Here is an 18,430-nt window from a genome sequence, read left to right as displayed (position 1 = left end):
TTATAATATAGTTCTGAGGTACCTTTGTATCAAAGTGTTATGTCCCAAATTTAAAGGATGATATCAATAATTTTTCCCTGTGATATAAAAGGGCTTGCACTCAGTTATCAGCATTGCTAAAAGTAAGATAGAGTTGAAAATGCTGCATAAAATTAAAGCTTAGGTCAGGGAAATATTGATTATTATTAATCAGATAATGGTTATAAGATACTTAATATCTTTTATTAACATGATCACTTATATCATAGAATCTGGGTCAGTAGGCAGATCTGGGTCCTGGGGTCCTCCTCAAACTAAGGCACCAGCCAAGGAGAAAAAGGCAGTAAACTTCGAACCCCTACCAAGACCTAGCCGACGAACATGATATTCTCCACCATTGAGTGGAGAGTGAGATCTGACTCTCACATGAACTCTGGTGCCCCTTTTCTGACCACGTCCCCTGGATGGGGAGGCCTGGTGGCACTCAGAGGAAGGATAGCAAGTTACCAAGAAGAGACTCGATAATCTTAGAGCATATATAGGGGGTGGAAGTCTCCCTCAATCACAGACATAGGGGAGGGGAGAAGGGAGGAAGTGGGAGGGAGGGAAGAATGGGAGGAAACAGGGGAAGGGCTAACAATCAAGATGTAATATGAATAAATTAATAAAAAATGGTAAAAAAAAAGATGGACACAGTAGCAATCAAAAAATAATAATCTGGGTCAGTAACTCCTTTTTATATATTTGAATATTAATTTATGCATCACTGTGTGCCTCATTGGATTACATATGACTTTAGAGTTTTCACTGAACTTCTACCTTTTTTTAAAAAATCTTTCCATTCTTTTGTTTTGCTATTTTTGTTTGGTTATGGATAGCCCAGTGCTAGGATTCAACCCAAGACATCCTATATTTCATCTTTGGGCGTGTTTTCTCACTGTGATAAACATTCCCACATTTTTCTTAGTTTGGTCCAAAAGGTTCTTGAAGGCAAAACTTACATTTTTCTTTTCTCGTCTCTAAATTCCCTGTAACAGACAATACAGACTAAAATTAAAATGGTCAACCAGCTTGACTACTCAACTAAAATGTCTGAAAGATATCTATTCTAAGTCTATTTGTTTATAGAAAGGTATTGACAATCCTTGTATCCATAATAATTCCAAATATTTCTATTCGCAGGAAAATCAGAATATAAAATATAATGGGTAGTTTTTAAATTATTGATAATTTTCAATAGCTTAATTTGACTACACTAGTTTCCTCCCCATCTAAGATTTTTGACAAAACTTTTATCAATTGGATTTGCTGTATACTTCAATAAGCTCCGAATTCCTCCACCTAACAATGAATGTTTTCTATTGTGTATTAGAACTCAGTATTTGGAGAATATTTAAATCTTCATATTTACCTTGTGATTTTATCTCTGTATCTGCTAGTCATATAAACAAACTATATTTATCTTAATAATAGGATATTACCTGTCTTGAAAGGTTCCCAATTTTCCCCCAGAAAAGTTTGGCAAACAGTACTTTTCCTCATTAACATTGAGAGCCAGGTAGCTTTTCTTATCATTTTATGACTACCGGTTTATAAGGAAAGGAGATAGAAATTGACTGGGGAGTTACATAAACAAGTTCTGAGCACCCAGGATTAATTTTGAGGAGCATTCCACAAGCCAAATAAGCATTTCTTTTCATCTCATTTCGCAGGCCTTCAGGAGGGAATTGAAAACTAAAGAACCTGTAATCATGAGCACTCTGGAGACTGTGAGAGTATTTGTGACAGAGGAGCCTTTGGAAGGACTAGAGAAACTCTACCAGGAACCCAGAGGTAATTGAATGTGGAACTGTAATAACATATTGATAGAAGGATCAGTGATGACAGAGCAGCCCATCCACACTTGCTGCCTAGTCTACATCAGTCTCATACTTCTGGGTTAAACAGAATCAATTCAAATTAAATGTAGGTGTTGAAAAAGAATATGAAATCATAAACCACCAGGCATAAACCCATTTTCACAGTCGTAAATAAAGCAATCAGTGATCAGTTATTTGAATATTTAGAGAATAGTAAACAAAAGAGCTTATCTGTGGAAAGGAATTCTATTGTTACAAAGACTACAAGCTAATTTTCAGTTTAGGAGCCTGACTGAAATAAATTAGAACTATTCAGCATGTGCTAACATTTTTCTCTCTGAAAGCTTAAATGAATCTTGATTTATCTGATTGACAGGAAGTAGAACAGATTCACTAAGAAAGACAGTTTTGCCACGCTAGACTGTATCAAAATTTATACCAAAGTGTAAAAGAGCCATTAATCAGTAAGTTGGCCTCTTGTTAATCTATATTCCCTTTCTTTCATCTAGTCTGACCTTTTCAGCTTTTTTTTTTATAACAAAAATAGATGTGGCCTAAAACCTTGTCGTATTGCCAATTTAGAGCTGCCTCCTGAAGAAAGAGCTCAGAATGTCACTCGGCTCCTACGAAAACAGGCTGAAGAGGTCAACACTGAATGGGACAAATTGAACCTGCACTCAGCTGATTGGCAGAGAAAAATTGACGAGGCTCTTGAAAGACTGCAGCAACTTCAGGAAGCTGCAGATGAACTGGACCTCAAGTTGCGCCAAGCTGAAGTGATCAAGGGATCCTGGCAGCCAGTAGGGGATCTCCTCATTGACTCTCTCCAAGATCACCTTGAAAAAGTGAAGGTACTGTGTTCTGTTTTGTTCCACACTACTTTCCAAGACCCCTAAAAGAGTGCTCATCTAAATTTGTCCAGCATTTTCAACCCACAAAGTTAAGTTATAAGGACTATATGCCTTAGAGAGTAGCCTATTTTCCTTATTTTAAAGTCTTTTCACCCAGGGTGTCCTCCAAGAAAAGTCACTTTTCTACCTTCGGTGATAAAAAAAAAATGAAATATTAAGGAGTCTCATTAGTGTGGTAGGTAGTTCCTCGGGCTCATAAGATGAAATATTAAAAAGTTACAATGTGAAAAGTAATTTTGATTTTTGCAATTAGGAAATTAATTGATCATGAAGTAGTTTGGGGAGGTTGGTTGGTTTTTAATGGAATTCGTGGTGTGTGTGTGTGTGTGTGTGTGTCTGTGTGTGTGTGTGTGTGTGTATGTATGTGTGTGTGTGTGTGTGTGTGTGTGTGTTACTTAGCATCATCATAGAATAAAAATAAACTTGCCAAGACCAGACACCAAATTTGGGACTTTTTCCTTAGTAATAGAGCTAATCTGAAACAAAATCATTTGTTCTCCAATCCTTTTGCTTTCTAATTGCAAGCTAATAGTAAATTTAGGTTCAGCCTTATGTCTTACATTTCATCTTTCGTATGACATTGAATATTCTCCCTCAAAATATTTTTCTGATTTTCCCCATTTTCCACCACTGCCTTTTAATAATCACTATTATTTGTTACTTACATAGGCATACTGACATCCATTGGCCAGTCAATGTGTGTGTGGCATGTTATAAACACCGCCCTTTAAATATTGAGGAAATGAATGAATAATCCCTTTACTGACATTTCTGCATTTTCCCAACTTTTGCCACTTTAATCTAAAATTTTTCCCCGGATATAATGAATTCCAGTTATTAAATAGGGTAGCATCTCTCTTCTTCCTATCCCTGGCTTTACTACTCTGTTTTAATAACTCACATGCAGATAATCCAGTATACCCTTCCCATGCTACCCAAATTGGTCATATTTTCTCATAACTGCCTACCATTTATTTTCTATCTACCTGAATCATCACACTTGTATTCTGATCAATTCTTACTGAACTTCCAAAGCCCATTGCACATATCACCTATTTTTGTATTCTTCCACAAAAACATCTAACACTCCCTCCACTCCCACCAATGGAGTTAAACTTTATTGACACCAAATCTGAAAGTCCAAAGCTTTTGTCGTGGTAGTTTAATCTACTAAATTATATCTATTAATAAAATTGATTTTTAAAAAAAAAAGGAGCATTGTAGGAACCAGGCCCGACTGGGCTGCCTGCCTGTCTTGCTGTTTCATGCCCTGTTTCTAGCAGCTTCCATGTCTGTGTTTATCTTCGTTAGCTAGTCATGTTTACCGCTCTGAGGTAGGAAATGGGCGTATTGGAAATAGGTGCTGCAGGTTCCTCCATGGTTTTGGTGGACTAGTGATTAAGGCGCCAGGAAAAATAGGTGCCGCAGGTTCATCGACGGTTCTGGTGGATCAAGTAGTGAGATTGTTAGAGGATTAAGGCACTGGGATTAAGCATGAGAGTGTTAAAGATTTTATAAAAACAATAGAATTGAGTAGTCCTTGGTTTATGGTATCGGGAGAGCTAAATATCCAAGATTGGGATCAGGTGAAGTCTGATCTCCAGAGGACTTTACGAAATGAAGGGTCCAACAGTGTTCCTATCGCTACCTTTTCGTTATGGCGTCTTGTTAGAGATGCGCTTAGGAGTGAGGACAAGAAAATAAGACAGCAGGTAGGAAGTTTGGAACTTGCCAAATGAAGTGCAGGAGGAGCAATCTGTAAAACCTTTGGCCCCGTCTGAGACTGCCTCTGATATATCTTCTTCTAACTCTGAGGAGTAAGAGGCAACTTTAACCTCTGAGATACGGGCCCTAAAGAAATTGTTGAGGTAGTGTAAGATTGAAGGAAAAGAAACTAGAGGAGAGCAGCCCCCGGGGTATAACCCAGTCAATTATCTTTGGCAAAGCCTTCTGCTCCCTCCCAGGGAATAGTCTTTCCAGTAATTGAAGTGCCTCACCCAACTAACCCAGGGCAAAGGCAGAGACAGCATGAAGCCCTCCAGTTTAAAGACATGAAACAGCAAGACAGGCAGGCAGCCCAGTCAGGCCTGGTTCCTACAGGTCCCCCCTTTATATAAAATACAAATGAGCTCCCGTCTTAGGTTGCCAGGACAGTTTCCTATCTTACCCGTCATCAGAAAGGCTTTGTACTTCAAAACCCTCCTGTCTTAGGTTGATAGGTACCTCTTTGGTCTTACCTGTCATTGGATACTCATTTATCAAGGCTGAAATACAAATGAGCTCCTATCTTAGGTTGCCAGGACTGTTTCCTATCTTACCCGTCGTTGGAAAGGCTTTGTGAGCCAAAACCCTCCTGTCTTAGGTCAATAGGTACCTCCTTGGTCTTACCTATCATTGGATACTCATTTATCAAGGCTCAGCCAAGCCAGGGCAGTGGGGTTATCCCCTGCCAAAGGCACAAGGACCTGATGTGCATGGAACTGTTGAAATGCCTGTTGCATTCTTATGCGGCAGAGGCTCCAGAACAGAAAACCTCCTAAGCCACATAGCAGGATGCCTTAGCACAATAGCATTGCTTCAGCTTTTTAGCAAGCTTCCCACATCTGTAGGCCCTTTATAAAGGCATCTCCCGTAATGGGTAGAACTCCAGTCTCCTGTAATAAGGCTGTTCACTGATTAAGATTTTAGATAGCCAAGTGTATCATAGAATTTAGAGAATTCTGAGTAACCAATGCACTGGCCACCTCTCCTGAGAGTTTATCCATCGTGTGCACAGTAGTTAACAGACTGAGAAATGGCAATGCCCATAGCAGCAGCCGCAGCAGCAGCCGCGGCAGTGGTTTATTATTCCTTCTTCCCAGAGTTCCAAAGAGCCTTCTTATAGGCAGCAAAACAGGAATCCTCCTCCCAGGTGAAATCCCTCAAGAGGTAACTGCACACAGGAGGAAAATTCTTGAGGAAGGGAGGGGCACGTTCTCAGAGCAGTAAACATGACTAGCTAACGAAGATAAACACAGACATGGAAGCTGCTAGAAACAGGACATGAAACAGCAAGACACACAGGCAGCCCAGTCAGGCCTGGTTCCTACAGAGCATCTTTAAACCCAACTTTTTCTTGTTGCTTTTAACTTAGCAATATTAGTCTTTTTGTGTTTCGTGCTATAGAGCATGCTCAAGTAGTGACCAGCTTAGAATAACATTTGATATAACCATGTCACGTCACCTCCCCTGGGGATGCTTTCAGAACACTCTTCTCCACTCTACAGTTCTCTCTTTCCATTTTAAAGCTGCATTGGTGTTTTAAAATTTGTGTTACTACAAAATACATGCTTCTGTTGGATTTATGATTGTATCATTTCACTAACTATTGTGCCCTTTGGATTTGGAAAGTGGATAAAAAGCAACCACTAAGTCCCTGGACTCTATGGAAACGTTAGCTGATCAACTTAATGGTGATAAATATTATAAATCAAAACCAAAATGTCACATTAATATTGTCTATTTGAGTCACTAAGAGAATCTGATTGTTACAAATAAAGCTCCATAAGAATAACTACTAGAATAAAGGTTATTTTTCAAATGCCTTTCTAATTTCAAAATCCATAATTACCAAGCATTTTAAGGGTACAGTTGTGACTACTCACCTTACGGAAATAACATCAACACTTGCCTCACTACACAGGTATTTTACTTTCTTGTAATAGGTAATAAAAATAACTGAATCACTGAGTCATCTGCATGGATATGTAAGAGGAGCATGCAAAGGCTTTCAGAAAGTAGTATAGCTAGAGGGAGTATTTAACCTAATGTTTCCTATGTGCTGAGCTCCATCCTTAGCCTTTTAAGTAAGTGAAAAGAAAAAGAGAGGAGGGCAAAGGTGAGATGGGTAAAGATAAGTATGTAGAGTGAGTGATTGATTGGTTGATTGATTTAGAAATAAAGTCTCACTATATTTAACCAGGCTACCATTGAACTCAAGAGCTCAAGTGATCCTCCTTCATTCATTTTCAAGTATATGGGATTAATAGAGTGTGTTTTGAACTCAAACTCTATGAAAAATCCTAAAGTGAAAATGTTTGAGGATTGTTGATGCTTTTGTGTTCTCACCAACCATTGCTTCTCCACATAGAAAAATGGTACATGATTCTTGAACTATACTCTGAGTTTACTTGTTTTCACTGTCTACATTACTTTACTTTTCTATCATGCTGGAGTTTGAACTGAGACTCAGCTACATGCCACCAATACACACATTCAGCTATAACTTTAAACACATTATTTTATCTACCCCTAATTAAGCTTACAGGTGTTCTTCTTGACATTTGTGAATTTGTTATATCTATTTGTTTATACATTTTGCTTTTGCTTATACAGACTTCTAACATATTACTGTGAAAGTCAAAGGCAGAGATTCTGTGAATTTTCCTATAAAACACTTTTTAATTTGATATTTTGATTAAACCTTCTTGACATTTTAGCTGATTATGGTTTCATGGTATGTGAAGTGGAGCAGGGAATATATTGAAGTGATTATAACATTGGTATTTATGTTAAACATTCATATGCAGAGACTGATACACCAACTAAGGACCATGCATGGTAAGGACCTAGATCCTCAGCTCCGTTGTAGTAAATAGGCAGCACCGTTTCCTTGTGGGTCCCATAATTTGAGGAGTGGGGACTACTTCTGATATGGACTCTGATCCCCACACATTGATCACTTCCCCTTGGTGGGCGACCTTGTGAGGCCACAGAGGAAGAGAATGTCCAGTAGAGACTTGATAGGCTGAGGTCAGACTTTAGAGGAGGAGGAATCCCCTTTCTAAAAACTACTGGATGGAGGGAGAGATTATGAGGGAGGGAGGGTGAGATTGGGAGGTGAAGAGGGAGGGGGCTGTAATCGTGATGTAGAGTAAACAAATTAAAAAAGTTTATTAAATAATTTTACATATACATTTATATTATTACACATATATAAAATAAACTACCTACAGCAAGAAGAACCATGAAAAAATCAGGTATTATATATATATATATATATATATATATATATATATATATATATATATATATATATATTACATTCATAGTGATTTGGCTATTTGTATTGTGATGCCTTTAAGAAAACATCTTTCCTATCTTGTTGAGTCTAAAATTCTGAATGTAAATCCATATCTATCATTATCTCACCATTATCAACCTAAAACATCTATCTAGACCTAAAAACATCTTAACCTCTAAACAAATACATTTACTTGTAAAACTATCTGGTCTTTACCCCATCGGAGACTTGAGAAGGAATAAAAGTGATTACCTGGGAGTGCAGGTTAGCAGCTTCCCAAATGAGAAGATGACAGAGACAGTTTTCTACTTGAATAGTTACCCAAAATTCTTTATATTGTTAGAGAACCATCGTCAACCTTCTGGCTCAATATATCTGAAAGACATATTTGTGAGGCAGAAACTATTGAGGACTTGCTTACACTGTCTTTGCAGAGTTTGGCCATCGACTCTGCCTGCATCCAAGCTTGCCCATTTTTAGGCAGAACTCTGTTTGTGGTAGAAACGAGGACATTTTGCCCAGTGGCTTGTTTGCCACATTTGAAGCCATTTCCATAAGGAGGTTTTTTGATGCTCATCATCTTCTTTGAGGTAGCTGGGTGTTGCCAAGAGTAAACCTGTCTCATTGTAAATCTATCTTTGAAATAATAAAAACATCTTTAAATACCATATTCTGTAGGTCTCTGAGGTTTTTGAAGACCTTATCTATTTTACCTTATCTTTCTATAGAATCTAAAAATTATGTCTTCTTATCCCTTCCTTGAGTCTTCCTTTATTGGAGAAATTTATCAAAGAAATTCTACCCCAGATATTTTCACTGAGAAAACAAAATGATTTCTGAAAACAAAATGATTTCCTCTGAACAAATTATATGAACTATGATGGAATGTATTAGAATTTTATTTTCACTTTGGTAAGCAGAAAGCTTGCAGCCATCTTCATGTAATTCTATATTCTTTTACTGTTGTTTGCTTTTTACCAGATTTCTAAATTATGTGTTTATACTTATCGTTGACTTGAATAAACCTTACATCCTTTCTTATAAGGTCCCTTTACAAAAACAATAATGCTTTCTTGAAGAGTTAAAAAGATATATGGAGAGAAGTAATTCTTACAAACATGACAACCTTAAGAATGATAGAAAATATAAAAGTTCCCTAAGTGTTAGAGTGTCATGTGTGGACATGAGTGCACAAGTACACTGACTCATGGTTGTCTATATTGATGGCAAAGATTTATTTTGGGATATCTTCCTAAATCACATATATATATATATATATATATATATATATATATATATATATATATATATATAGTGTGTGTGTGTATGTGTGTGTGTGTGTGTGTGTGTGTGTTAGTTTGTTTCATTTTCTCTTATCTTCTCTTGCTTTGAGACAGAATCTTTCACTGAACCTCTGGGTCATCCACTGGGTAGACTAGATAGCCAGCTAGTAGTCCCTAGACTCTATGCCTAGCTTTTGTGGATGCCAAGAATCCAAGCTCAGGTCCTCATGATTGTGCAGCAGGAACTTTAGGCACAGCTATCCCTGGTGCCCAAATGTTATCTTTGCAATGAAGGAAAGATTTATGCCTAGAATGGGATGGGAAATTTTACTGATAGGCTGGTCAGCTCTATGAACTGCAAGTAAATGAATTATTTTAAGGAGACTTTTGTTGTTTTGTTCTTGTTATGGTAAAGATACTGTGTATTGAGCCTTTGATCAAGGAGAAAAAATAAACAGAATAAACATAAAGCTAGATTAGATATGAGACCAATGCTTCTTACATCAAATACACAGGCTTTATCTAGTTTTCACAACACATACTTGTGTTGTTTAAAAGTGCCTGATTTTGCCTTTAATATCTGAGAAAACTTCTATTAAAAGTCATATAATAATATAGGCTCACTGCATACTTTAAAAGTAGTAATGGAAAGGTCATTGTTGGCTTTATTTGAGCTAAGAGAGTAAAGCACAAATTACTCATCTTAAAAATGCCTACCAAAGTATTTGTTCAATGTGAAATTAATTGTAAGTTACTGTTGCTAGGAAAGCTTATTACTTGTTCCCATATAGTCCCTCTCGCTTGCTGCTGTGCTTTTAAAGCTAAAAGTAAATTATTCAGGACAACAGTGTCAAATGCTTCTCTTTACCCAAAGCATCTGAGTTTAGATAGCAATGTATATGTGTGTTTTTAAAGTCTCTGCCTCAACTTGGGCAAATAGAACCTTCGTTTACCATGCTATTCCCTTCCTGCCTTTGAAACTTCTGAAAAAGCTGAGCAGAGTAATTGTTTCAGACATCTGTTTAGCATACTTTGAAGTGCATATAAGTTCTTTTTCGGTTTCATTTGAACCCCAGCTGTCTTCACCAAAGTCTATAATCAATCTGAATTAAGTTGTCCTACTTCTCCTAATAAGTCTCTTATTAAGTTCTGCATCAACCTCTTAGGGAGACTTAAAAGCTAATTCATGTAGAATTGCCATTTTCTACTAATTCATTTGTCAGCTCTCCAAATTCCAGCAGAAACAATTGCAAAGACTATTAATTTGGCTCTTCATAAACAACTTATATAAGTGTAGTATATGTTGAAACTAAACAAACAATTTAAAACAGTGGGTGGGAGATAATGAGTTGATGACATTCAACACATTTTCTTTGGGTTGTGTGTGTGTGTCTGTGTGTCTGTGTGTGTGTGTGTGTGTGTCTGTGTGTGTGTGTGTGTGTGTGTGTGTCTTCGACTTCAAAAGCATAAAGACATTGATTTAATAACACAAATATGTTTCTACTTTTACTTTCATAAAATCAATTACTGAGTGAGCCTTGCTTAACATGAAAATAAAGGTTTTACAGCAGTTGGAAAAGGAACATGTTCTTTCTTTATTGAATTTATTTTAATTTGGCCTTCTTTGTGTCCTTCTGATGGACTGTGATAAACGACAGAGCTAGACTTAGTTGCCGTTCTTACTGCATTCAATCAAAGTTGTACAGCTACTATTCTGGTCCTGGGACAATTAAGAGAACATGGATTATCAAAATGTTCTGCAAATAAGCTTGTTTGACATTATTCTACTGAAGACATGTTTAGTTTTATAATACAAATTTCTCCAAAGAATATCATGTTTTTTATTATTTGAAAACAAGCATATCGTAATCTAATCCTTTAGTATGTTAGTCCTGTTTACTGAGGGTTTATTACAGAAGCTTTGTTTGTGCCTGATAATAATTACAAACTCTATTCCTCAAGCATCTTAGATAATAAAATATTCAGAAATACTTAAATAATATATTCTATATTAAAGGATCTAAAAGACAATTCACTCCTAACATTTATACCATGGTTAAAACTAGAAAAGGCTTAGCTTATTAGAGAATATGACTAATTTATTCCTAAGTAAAAATGTATTGATGGTTGTATTAGTAACATCTCAGTTTATCTGAGAATACTATTTGACATCAGGCTAAAGGAACAAGAATTTTTGTTAGCTTGTAAATATATGCCCACATCATGTACTACATTAACTACAAACAGTTATAAAATGTTATTATTTATTTAAGATGAAATTTCCATAGAAAGTGGAATTGCCCACCCACTATGTATTTCTAATTCTCTTTTATATCTACCAAAATGATAATGTTTATGCTATAATAATGTTACTTATTATCATAAATCAAACAAGGATTTTATTTTAAAAACAAAGAGCCCAGGGAGTGGGCTTCTCTTATCACCTTTTCATATTCCAGAACAACAATATTCAAATTTTAACACTGATGCAAATAGTAGGGCTCATGCCCGCTTCTGTTAACAAAGTTACTCATAGTATTGAATCATTTGTCTTTGGTGAACCTGTTTGATGGGCATTACTAGAATATATGTATCTATAAACTAATATAACTGTTTGTCTTAATGGGGCCTGAAAAAGATAGTATTTTCTTTCATAATAAGTTATTCTTCATGGTAGAATAACATTTACAATAGGATTTTCTTATTAAAGACATCTTTTTAAAAACTTTTCTTTATCCATCCTTCTACTGAGGGACACTTAGGCTGTTTCCATGTTCTGGCTATTATGAATAAGGCTGCTATGAACACGGTTGAGCAAATTTTCTTGTTGTGTGCTGGAGCATCTTCTGGATATATTCCAAGGAGTAGAATAGCTGGGTCTTGAGGAAGCACTATTCCCAGTTTTCTGAGATAGCACCAGATAGATTTTCAAAGTGGCTGTACTAGTTTGCATTCTCTCTACATCCTCGCCAGCATGTGGTGTCACTTGAATTTTTGATCTTAGCCATTCTGATGGGTGTAAGATGGAAGACCTGGTGGCACTCAGAGGAAGGATAGCAGGTTACCAAGAAGAGACTTGCTACCCTATGAGCATATACAGGGGGAGGAAATTCCCCTCAGGAACAGTCTTAGGGAAGGGGAGTAAGGGGAAAATGGGAGGGAGGGAAGAATGGGAGGATACAAGGGATGGGCTAACCATTGAGATGTACCAAGAATAATTTAATAAAAAATTTTTAAAAACCTTTCTATTTCAGTTCTCCCAACACTCAAGAAGACCAAGCATGATACTTTTTTCTTCCACCTACTTGCTTCCTTTTGCTATAACCATGAAGTGCCTTTAGAGGTTTCTGTATTACTTTATAAAGTTCATGCCAGTTTCAAGGTGATCACTTAGGAAGTATTTGTCATTTTAGGATTTAAAGTATACTTTAAATCCAGAAATGGAGGATGGCCTAATTTGTGGACACATCATTTCTTTCCATCAGCTTCATTCACTTACTGCATATTCACATTGAGTAGGATGTTGTTGTTGCTACTTCAGATTTATCTTTTACACTGTCATTCTCTCATTGTGAAGCAAAATTTCCATAATTCTGTAATTTTGAACATGTATTCTTTAGGGCTTTTACTAACAGCCGCGTAATAACTTATACTTCTGTTCTAAGCCATGTTCCCTGGAAGCACATGAGGTCCATGTGCACAAGATACATAGAGGGTCTGCTTTCTGGTGAAGCCTATGTGAAAGTTAGGGGATGCATAACTGAAGAGAAGAAAGTTCCAATCAAGTATGCCGTCTCAGACACCACTTGGCTCTATGTTCTGGTCGCTGAGAGAGAGCACCCTGAAACTAAATCACAAAGCAGAAATGCCTCTTTAACCCCAGCCAGTTTCTGACTGTACCAATGATGAGCTGATAAAAAATATATCCGCTAGCTCTGAGGTACTACAAACCCTTGTTTGTGGTAATTTTTATAGTATCACTCCTACTTGTGATGGCTTTCAGCTAGCAATGTGTGTAGTGTGTCCAAAATTGAGAGGAGATGCACACAATTGTCTCATAAGTTCTGTTTCAACATACCGTTGACTATGGTCCACCCTGAGGAAGTTGATTATGTCCTTTTTTTTTAAATAAGTTATTCTTGTTACATCTCAATGCTTATCCCATCCCTTGTATCCTCCCATTCCTTCCTCCCTCCCATTTTCCCCTTATTCCCCTCCCCTATGACTGTGACTGAGGGGGACCTCCTCCCCCTGTATATGCTCATAGGATATCAAGTCTCTTCTTGGTAACCTGCTATCCTTCCTCTAGTAGCACCAGGTCTCCCCATCCAGGGGATATGGTCAAAGGTGAGGCACCAGAGTATGTGAGAAAGTCATATCCCACTCTCCACTCAAGTGTGGAGAATGTTCTGACCATTGGCTAGATCTGGGTAGGGGTTTGAAGTTTACTGCCTGTATTGTCCTTGCCTGGTGCCTTAGTTTGAGAAGGACCCCTGGGCCCAAATCTGCCTATCATAATGTTCTACTTGTAGGTTTCTAGGACCCTCTGGATCCTTCTGCTTCGCTATTCTCCCATGCTTCTCTCATCTAGAGTCCCAATAGGATGTCCTCCCCTCTGTCCCAGTTTCCTGGTAAGTGAAGACTTAGGAGCGTATGGTAATTCCTGGTTTATAGAGCTCCCATCCCTCTAAGAAGGCCGGCAGCAATGAAACATTATTAGCAAACTGTCACAGCAGCTTTGGGTTGCCCAGGACAGATAAAGTGCCCAGGTAAAGTGGTTAGTTGTCTAGCAATATGCTCAGCCTCTATCTCTCAACATGGCTTTCTCAATAATGTTTTTTCATCATGTAAAAATTATTTTCATTATAAAAATGTCACCCTCTCTCTATCCCATCTTTAGCTACCTACCTGATTTAGTGGTAGGGTATAATAATTAAAGACAAAACCTAATAATGTGATCATTCTTTGTAAGAAAATTACCTTAAAAGTGAATTTGATTTCATAGTTATAGAATCTATAAACATCTAGGAAGTCATGTTGTCTACATATAGTCATTAAGAACACAATAGACATTTCTACAGCAGTGGTACTCATTATTTTAGCATGCAATAGAATCATTTGTAATGATAGAGGCTACCTAGATTAGAAGATCTGCTTCTCTACAATTTCTAGTTCCAGAGGTCTACACAGCAAGTGTTGCCTCTCTTATCTAGCCACTTCCCAGGTGATGGGAATACTCTCATCTAGACACAGGTTTGTTGTTGTTTAATGACAAAGCTACACTACCTATAGACTTGATTATCGTGATTTTTCAACTAAAATATCTCCTTTATTTTTATTCTGTTATAAATAATACAAATAGAAATGTTTCTTCAACTGTTTTTAAAGATTTCTAGTATTTCTTTTCTATTTATTATAATAAAAAGATAAATATTTTCTTATACAAAAATAATTTCCATTAAATAATTTCTAACAATATTGTTGATAGCCCCAAGTAATGTCATTTTTATTTTTCTTATTCATCATTATCTAGAACATATAATTTAAAAATCGGTTTAGAAACATGTCCTATTGGAATAATTGATATAGAATGGATAGGAATAGTCTTTCACTCAGTCTTTCACTTGAAATGAATGATGGCCTGCGTATCTCTCAATCTCTCTTGTGAAAGGTATCCTCAGTCATCCATGCCAACTTTCCTACTGATATTCAACAGCACCAGTACAAATGATTTTATGGTTACTTCAGATAATCAATGACATAATTAATCTTTTTAGTACTAATATATTGAAGTTAAAATATGCAGTCCTATAATTTTCCTAGAGCTCTTTAACCCATTGTCAATAACAAAGATAAATTCTTCACTTTTTTTTTTTTCCAAACATACTGACGAAAAGCAAGTACGCTACTGTTTCTGAAATCTAGGGCATTCAGAACAGTTGACACTATTCAACGGTTTCTAAATAAGGTCTGCTTGTTAGATATGAATAGCTGATAGCTACCCCAGGAGTTCTTATATGATAACTTATCTTGTCAACTTACTGAGGAACTCTATTCAGGAGGAAGGATACATATTTATACATAAAAATAAAGATAGAAATAGGGAGAAAATGAAAGAGACACTGAGAGGGGTAAGAAGGAATCTTAACTGCAGTGATTTCAAAGGAAGGATTTTTTCCCACAAGCAAGGCAACAACACACTATACTAGATACCTATTACAATGATAGGAGTCAATGCATAGGTGAGTGGTTTGTGGGATAAACATGATTATTAAAAGTCCTAAAATTTGTTTTAAGATTAAGTTAAAAATATTAAAGACAAAATTCTCTGTAATTCTGACATCTCAAAGGTGAAAATAAAGGATGTCTATGTTAAAGTATGTTGAGTTATGATCAATGCTAATTCAAATGGGGCAAAGCCAAATAAGGTGTTCATTCTAAAACTGTATTAGCTAAATTATTCATAGTAAAACATTTAAAGAGATCTAGCTTGGTTTTGAAATTGATCCACATATTATTGTTAGGCATTCTGCTTGTAAACTTTAGTATTTATTAAATTTCCACAGTGTATCCAGCCTGAACTGTCAAAATCTCTTAATCAGAGATATTATGGAACATTGAACAGATAGATTTCTATTTTATTTTAAATAATTCATTTTTATGAAAAATATATTTGTGTTGTGTTTAGAGCTTCCCAGTCTTATTTAAGACATGATTATTTTCATAATTTCTGTTCTGTACAATTCTATATCATTATAGTTTCAGTAAATGCAGTTATAATTTTCCTATAAAAATTCCAATTTTATTACCATTATTTTAATGTGGCATGAACATATTAGTGAACAGAAGTAATTTCACTTATAGGCAATCTATTAAAAAGTAATTAAATTGAAACAAAAGTAAATAAGAGCCATTAGCATTATGTTGGTGTGGTTTTTAGAACCAATGTCAAATTGCTTTTATTTCTTTTTATGTATTTATTTTCCTACCTTGAAGCAATGTAACCCAATTTGGAATTATGGGTTGCTGTGAAACTAAAACATATTAAGTAGTATTAGATATTTATCATTTAGTTGCCATTTAAGTCTTTTATCTGTTTGTAAACAAGTAGGCTACTTGGAATGGCACTTTGCCTGCTTCTCCCAGAATTTTCCAGTTGGTGGTTAATATCAACATATTTCTACCAAGAGAAGGGATTATTTTAGATCTACAAACTTGTAACACTAGTGGATCATTGTGAGTTCGAGTCCAGTCTGGTCTACAAAGTGAGTCCAGGACAAGCAAGGCTACACAGAGAGACACTGTCTCAAAAAACAGAAAACAAACAAACAAACAAAAAGAATTATCTAGTATTTTCTACTCATCCAATATTCTATAAAATTAAAAGAATGTGGGCTAAATTGTATGGGCTTCCATTCCCTAGACAAAGAACTACATGTAACTTCTCATTATAAAAGAATTAGCCTCTCCCAAGGATGAGTACACTAACTGGTTGTTCAATGCAGAGGGGTAAGCACTGAAACCATATACACATAAACAGCAAAACTGACTCAGTAGGATAATGTGTGTGTGTATAGACATACATATGTATACACACACATATATATATGTATATGACAATAATAATCAAGAGAAAAAGAGGCTATTAACTTGGTAGTGGGGAATCATGAGAGGGATTCAAACGAGGGAAGCTGGGAAGAGCTAAATGGAGGAAAGAAAGGGTGGATGTGATACACTTCTATTTCAATTAAAAATACATATTAACCATTGCATAAACAAATCTGCATCAGTAAGATCCTTTGTTCATGTTAGCTTGCAGACATCTGGAACGCCCTTAAATTTTTTTATAAAGATTAAAAGACTGTCTGAGTGACTAAATTGACAAGAATGTTTCAGTAAGTTTAATATGCATGACCAGTCTTGAAGAAGTCTCACCCAATTGGCCCAAACCCTGATGAATTCTTAAAGAAATATTTTTTTAAGATTTCACGTATTTTTCAAGCAAATCATACTATCTTTTACATACAACCAGGATATTTTTTATTAATTTATTCATATTCCATCTCAATTGTTAGCCCATCCCTTGTATCCTCCCATTCCTCCCTCCCACTTCGCCCCCTACTCCCCGCCCCATGTCTGTGACTGAGGGGGACCTCCTCCCCCTGTATATGCTCTTAGGGTATCAAGTCTCTTCTTGGTAACCTGTTATCCTTCCTCTGAGTGCCACCAGGCCTCCCCATCTAGGGGACATGGTCAAATATGGGGCACCAGAGTTTGTGTGAAAGTCAGATTTCCTTCTCCACTTAACAGTGGACAATGTCCTGTCCATCGGCTAGTCTGGGTAGAGGTTTGAAGTTTACTGCCTATATTTTCCTGGCTGGTGCCATAGTTTGAGGAGGACCCCATGGCCCAGATCTGCCTCTCATACAGTTCCTCTTGTAGTTTTCCAGGACCCTCTGGATCCTTCTATTTCCCCGTTCTCCAATGCTTCTCTCACCTAAAGTCCCAATAGGATGTCCTCCCCTCTGACGTACTTTCCTGGTAGGTAAAATTTTTCATGGGGATATACCCCTTGGACTAGTGTCTCAATATAAGTGAGTATATACCACTTAACTCTTTTTTGCTTCTGGGTGAATTCACTCATTATGATAATTTCTAGTTCAATCCATTTGTCCACAAATTTTGGAAATTCCTTGTTTTTAATAGCTGAGTAGTATTCCATAGTGTAAATGTACCACAGTTTCTTTATCCGTTCTTCTACTGAGGGACACGTAGGCTGTTTCCATGTTCTGGCTATTATGAATAAGGTAGCTATGAACATGTACTACCAGGATCTTTTGAACATATTCTAAAGATATAAAATCATATTAATATTTTAAAGAAGACAAAAAATGTGTTAATATTTAAGAATTTAGTTTTTGGTTGAGTATCTGCTACTATTTTAATAAATATATTTGTCTAATAAATTTTTCTCAACAAATATCTGAGTACATGAATAGAAACTTAACATGTAGACATGTTTGTATAATGAGTAATGGATTCATCATTTGCATACATTTAAATGGATTTTGCAGCAGTTGTCATAACAGACTATAGCAGGATGTGAATTTTTATATTGTCTTAAGAGAGGAACAGAAAAACCAAATTATCTTGTAAATTGAGATCTTCAATTACATGTTGAGAAAAAAGAAAAACTGGGTGAACTCTCAGTTTAAAATACAAGTATGTTCACCAAGGCAGAATTAACCTTTATTTGTAAATCTGTAATGCTAACATTTGCTCAGATGTGAATACTTGACTATCTTTGCAGTCTCAGAATATAATAAAATGAAAATG

General features: G+C 36.2%; 1 protein-coding gene across 11 annotated transcripts in view; it reads left to right on the top strand.

Annotated features, from left to right (window-relative positions):
• DMD (dystrophin) overlaps positions 1–18,430 on the top strand; it is a gene marked incomplete at its 3' end in the record, with an annotated part of 2,106,393 nt that overhangs the window by 1,715,473 nt on the left and 372,490 nt on the right. For all 11 annotated transcript variants that reach the window (XM_084788839.1, XM_084788837.1, XM_084788840.1 and 8 more), the window contains 2 exons: positions 1,692–1,812; positions 2,421–2,689. In XM_084788839.1, coding sequence (XP_084644965.1) covers positions 1,692–1,812; positions 2,421–2,689 — 390 coding nt within the window. The remainder of the gene's footprint in view (positions 1–1,691; positions 1,813–2,420; positions 2,690–18,430) is intronic.

The sequence above is a fragment of the Acomys minous genome (genome assembly GCF_964271855.1).
Source record: "Acomys minous genome assembly, chromosome: 7".
In the NCBI taxonomy this organism is placed as follows: Eukaryota; Metazoa; Chordata; class Mammalia; order Rodentia; family Muridae; genus Acomys; species Acomys minous.
The sequence above is the reverse complement of the archived record's forward strand: the minus strand, read 5'-3'. Positions and strand labels throughout refer to the sequence as shown.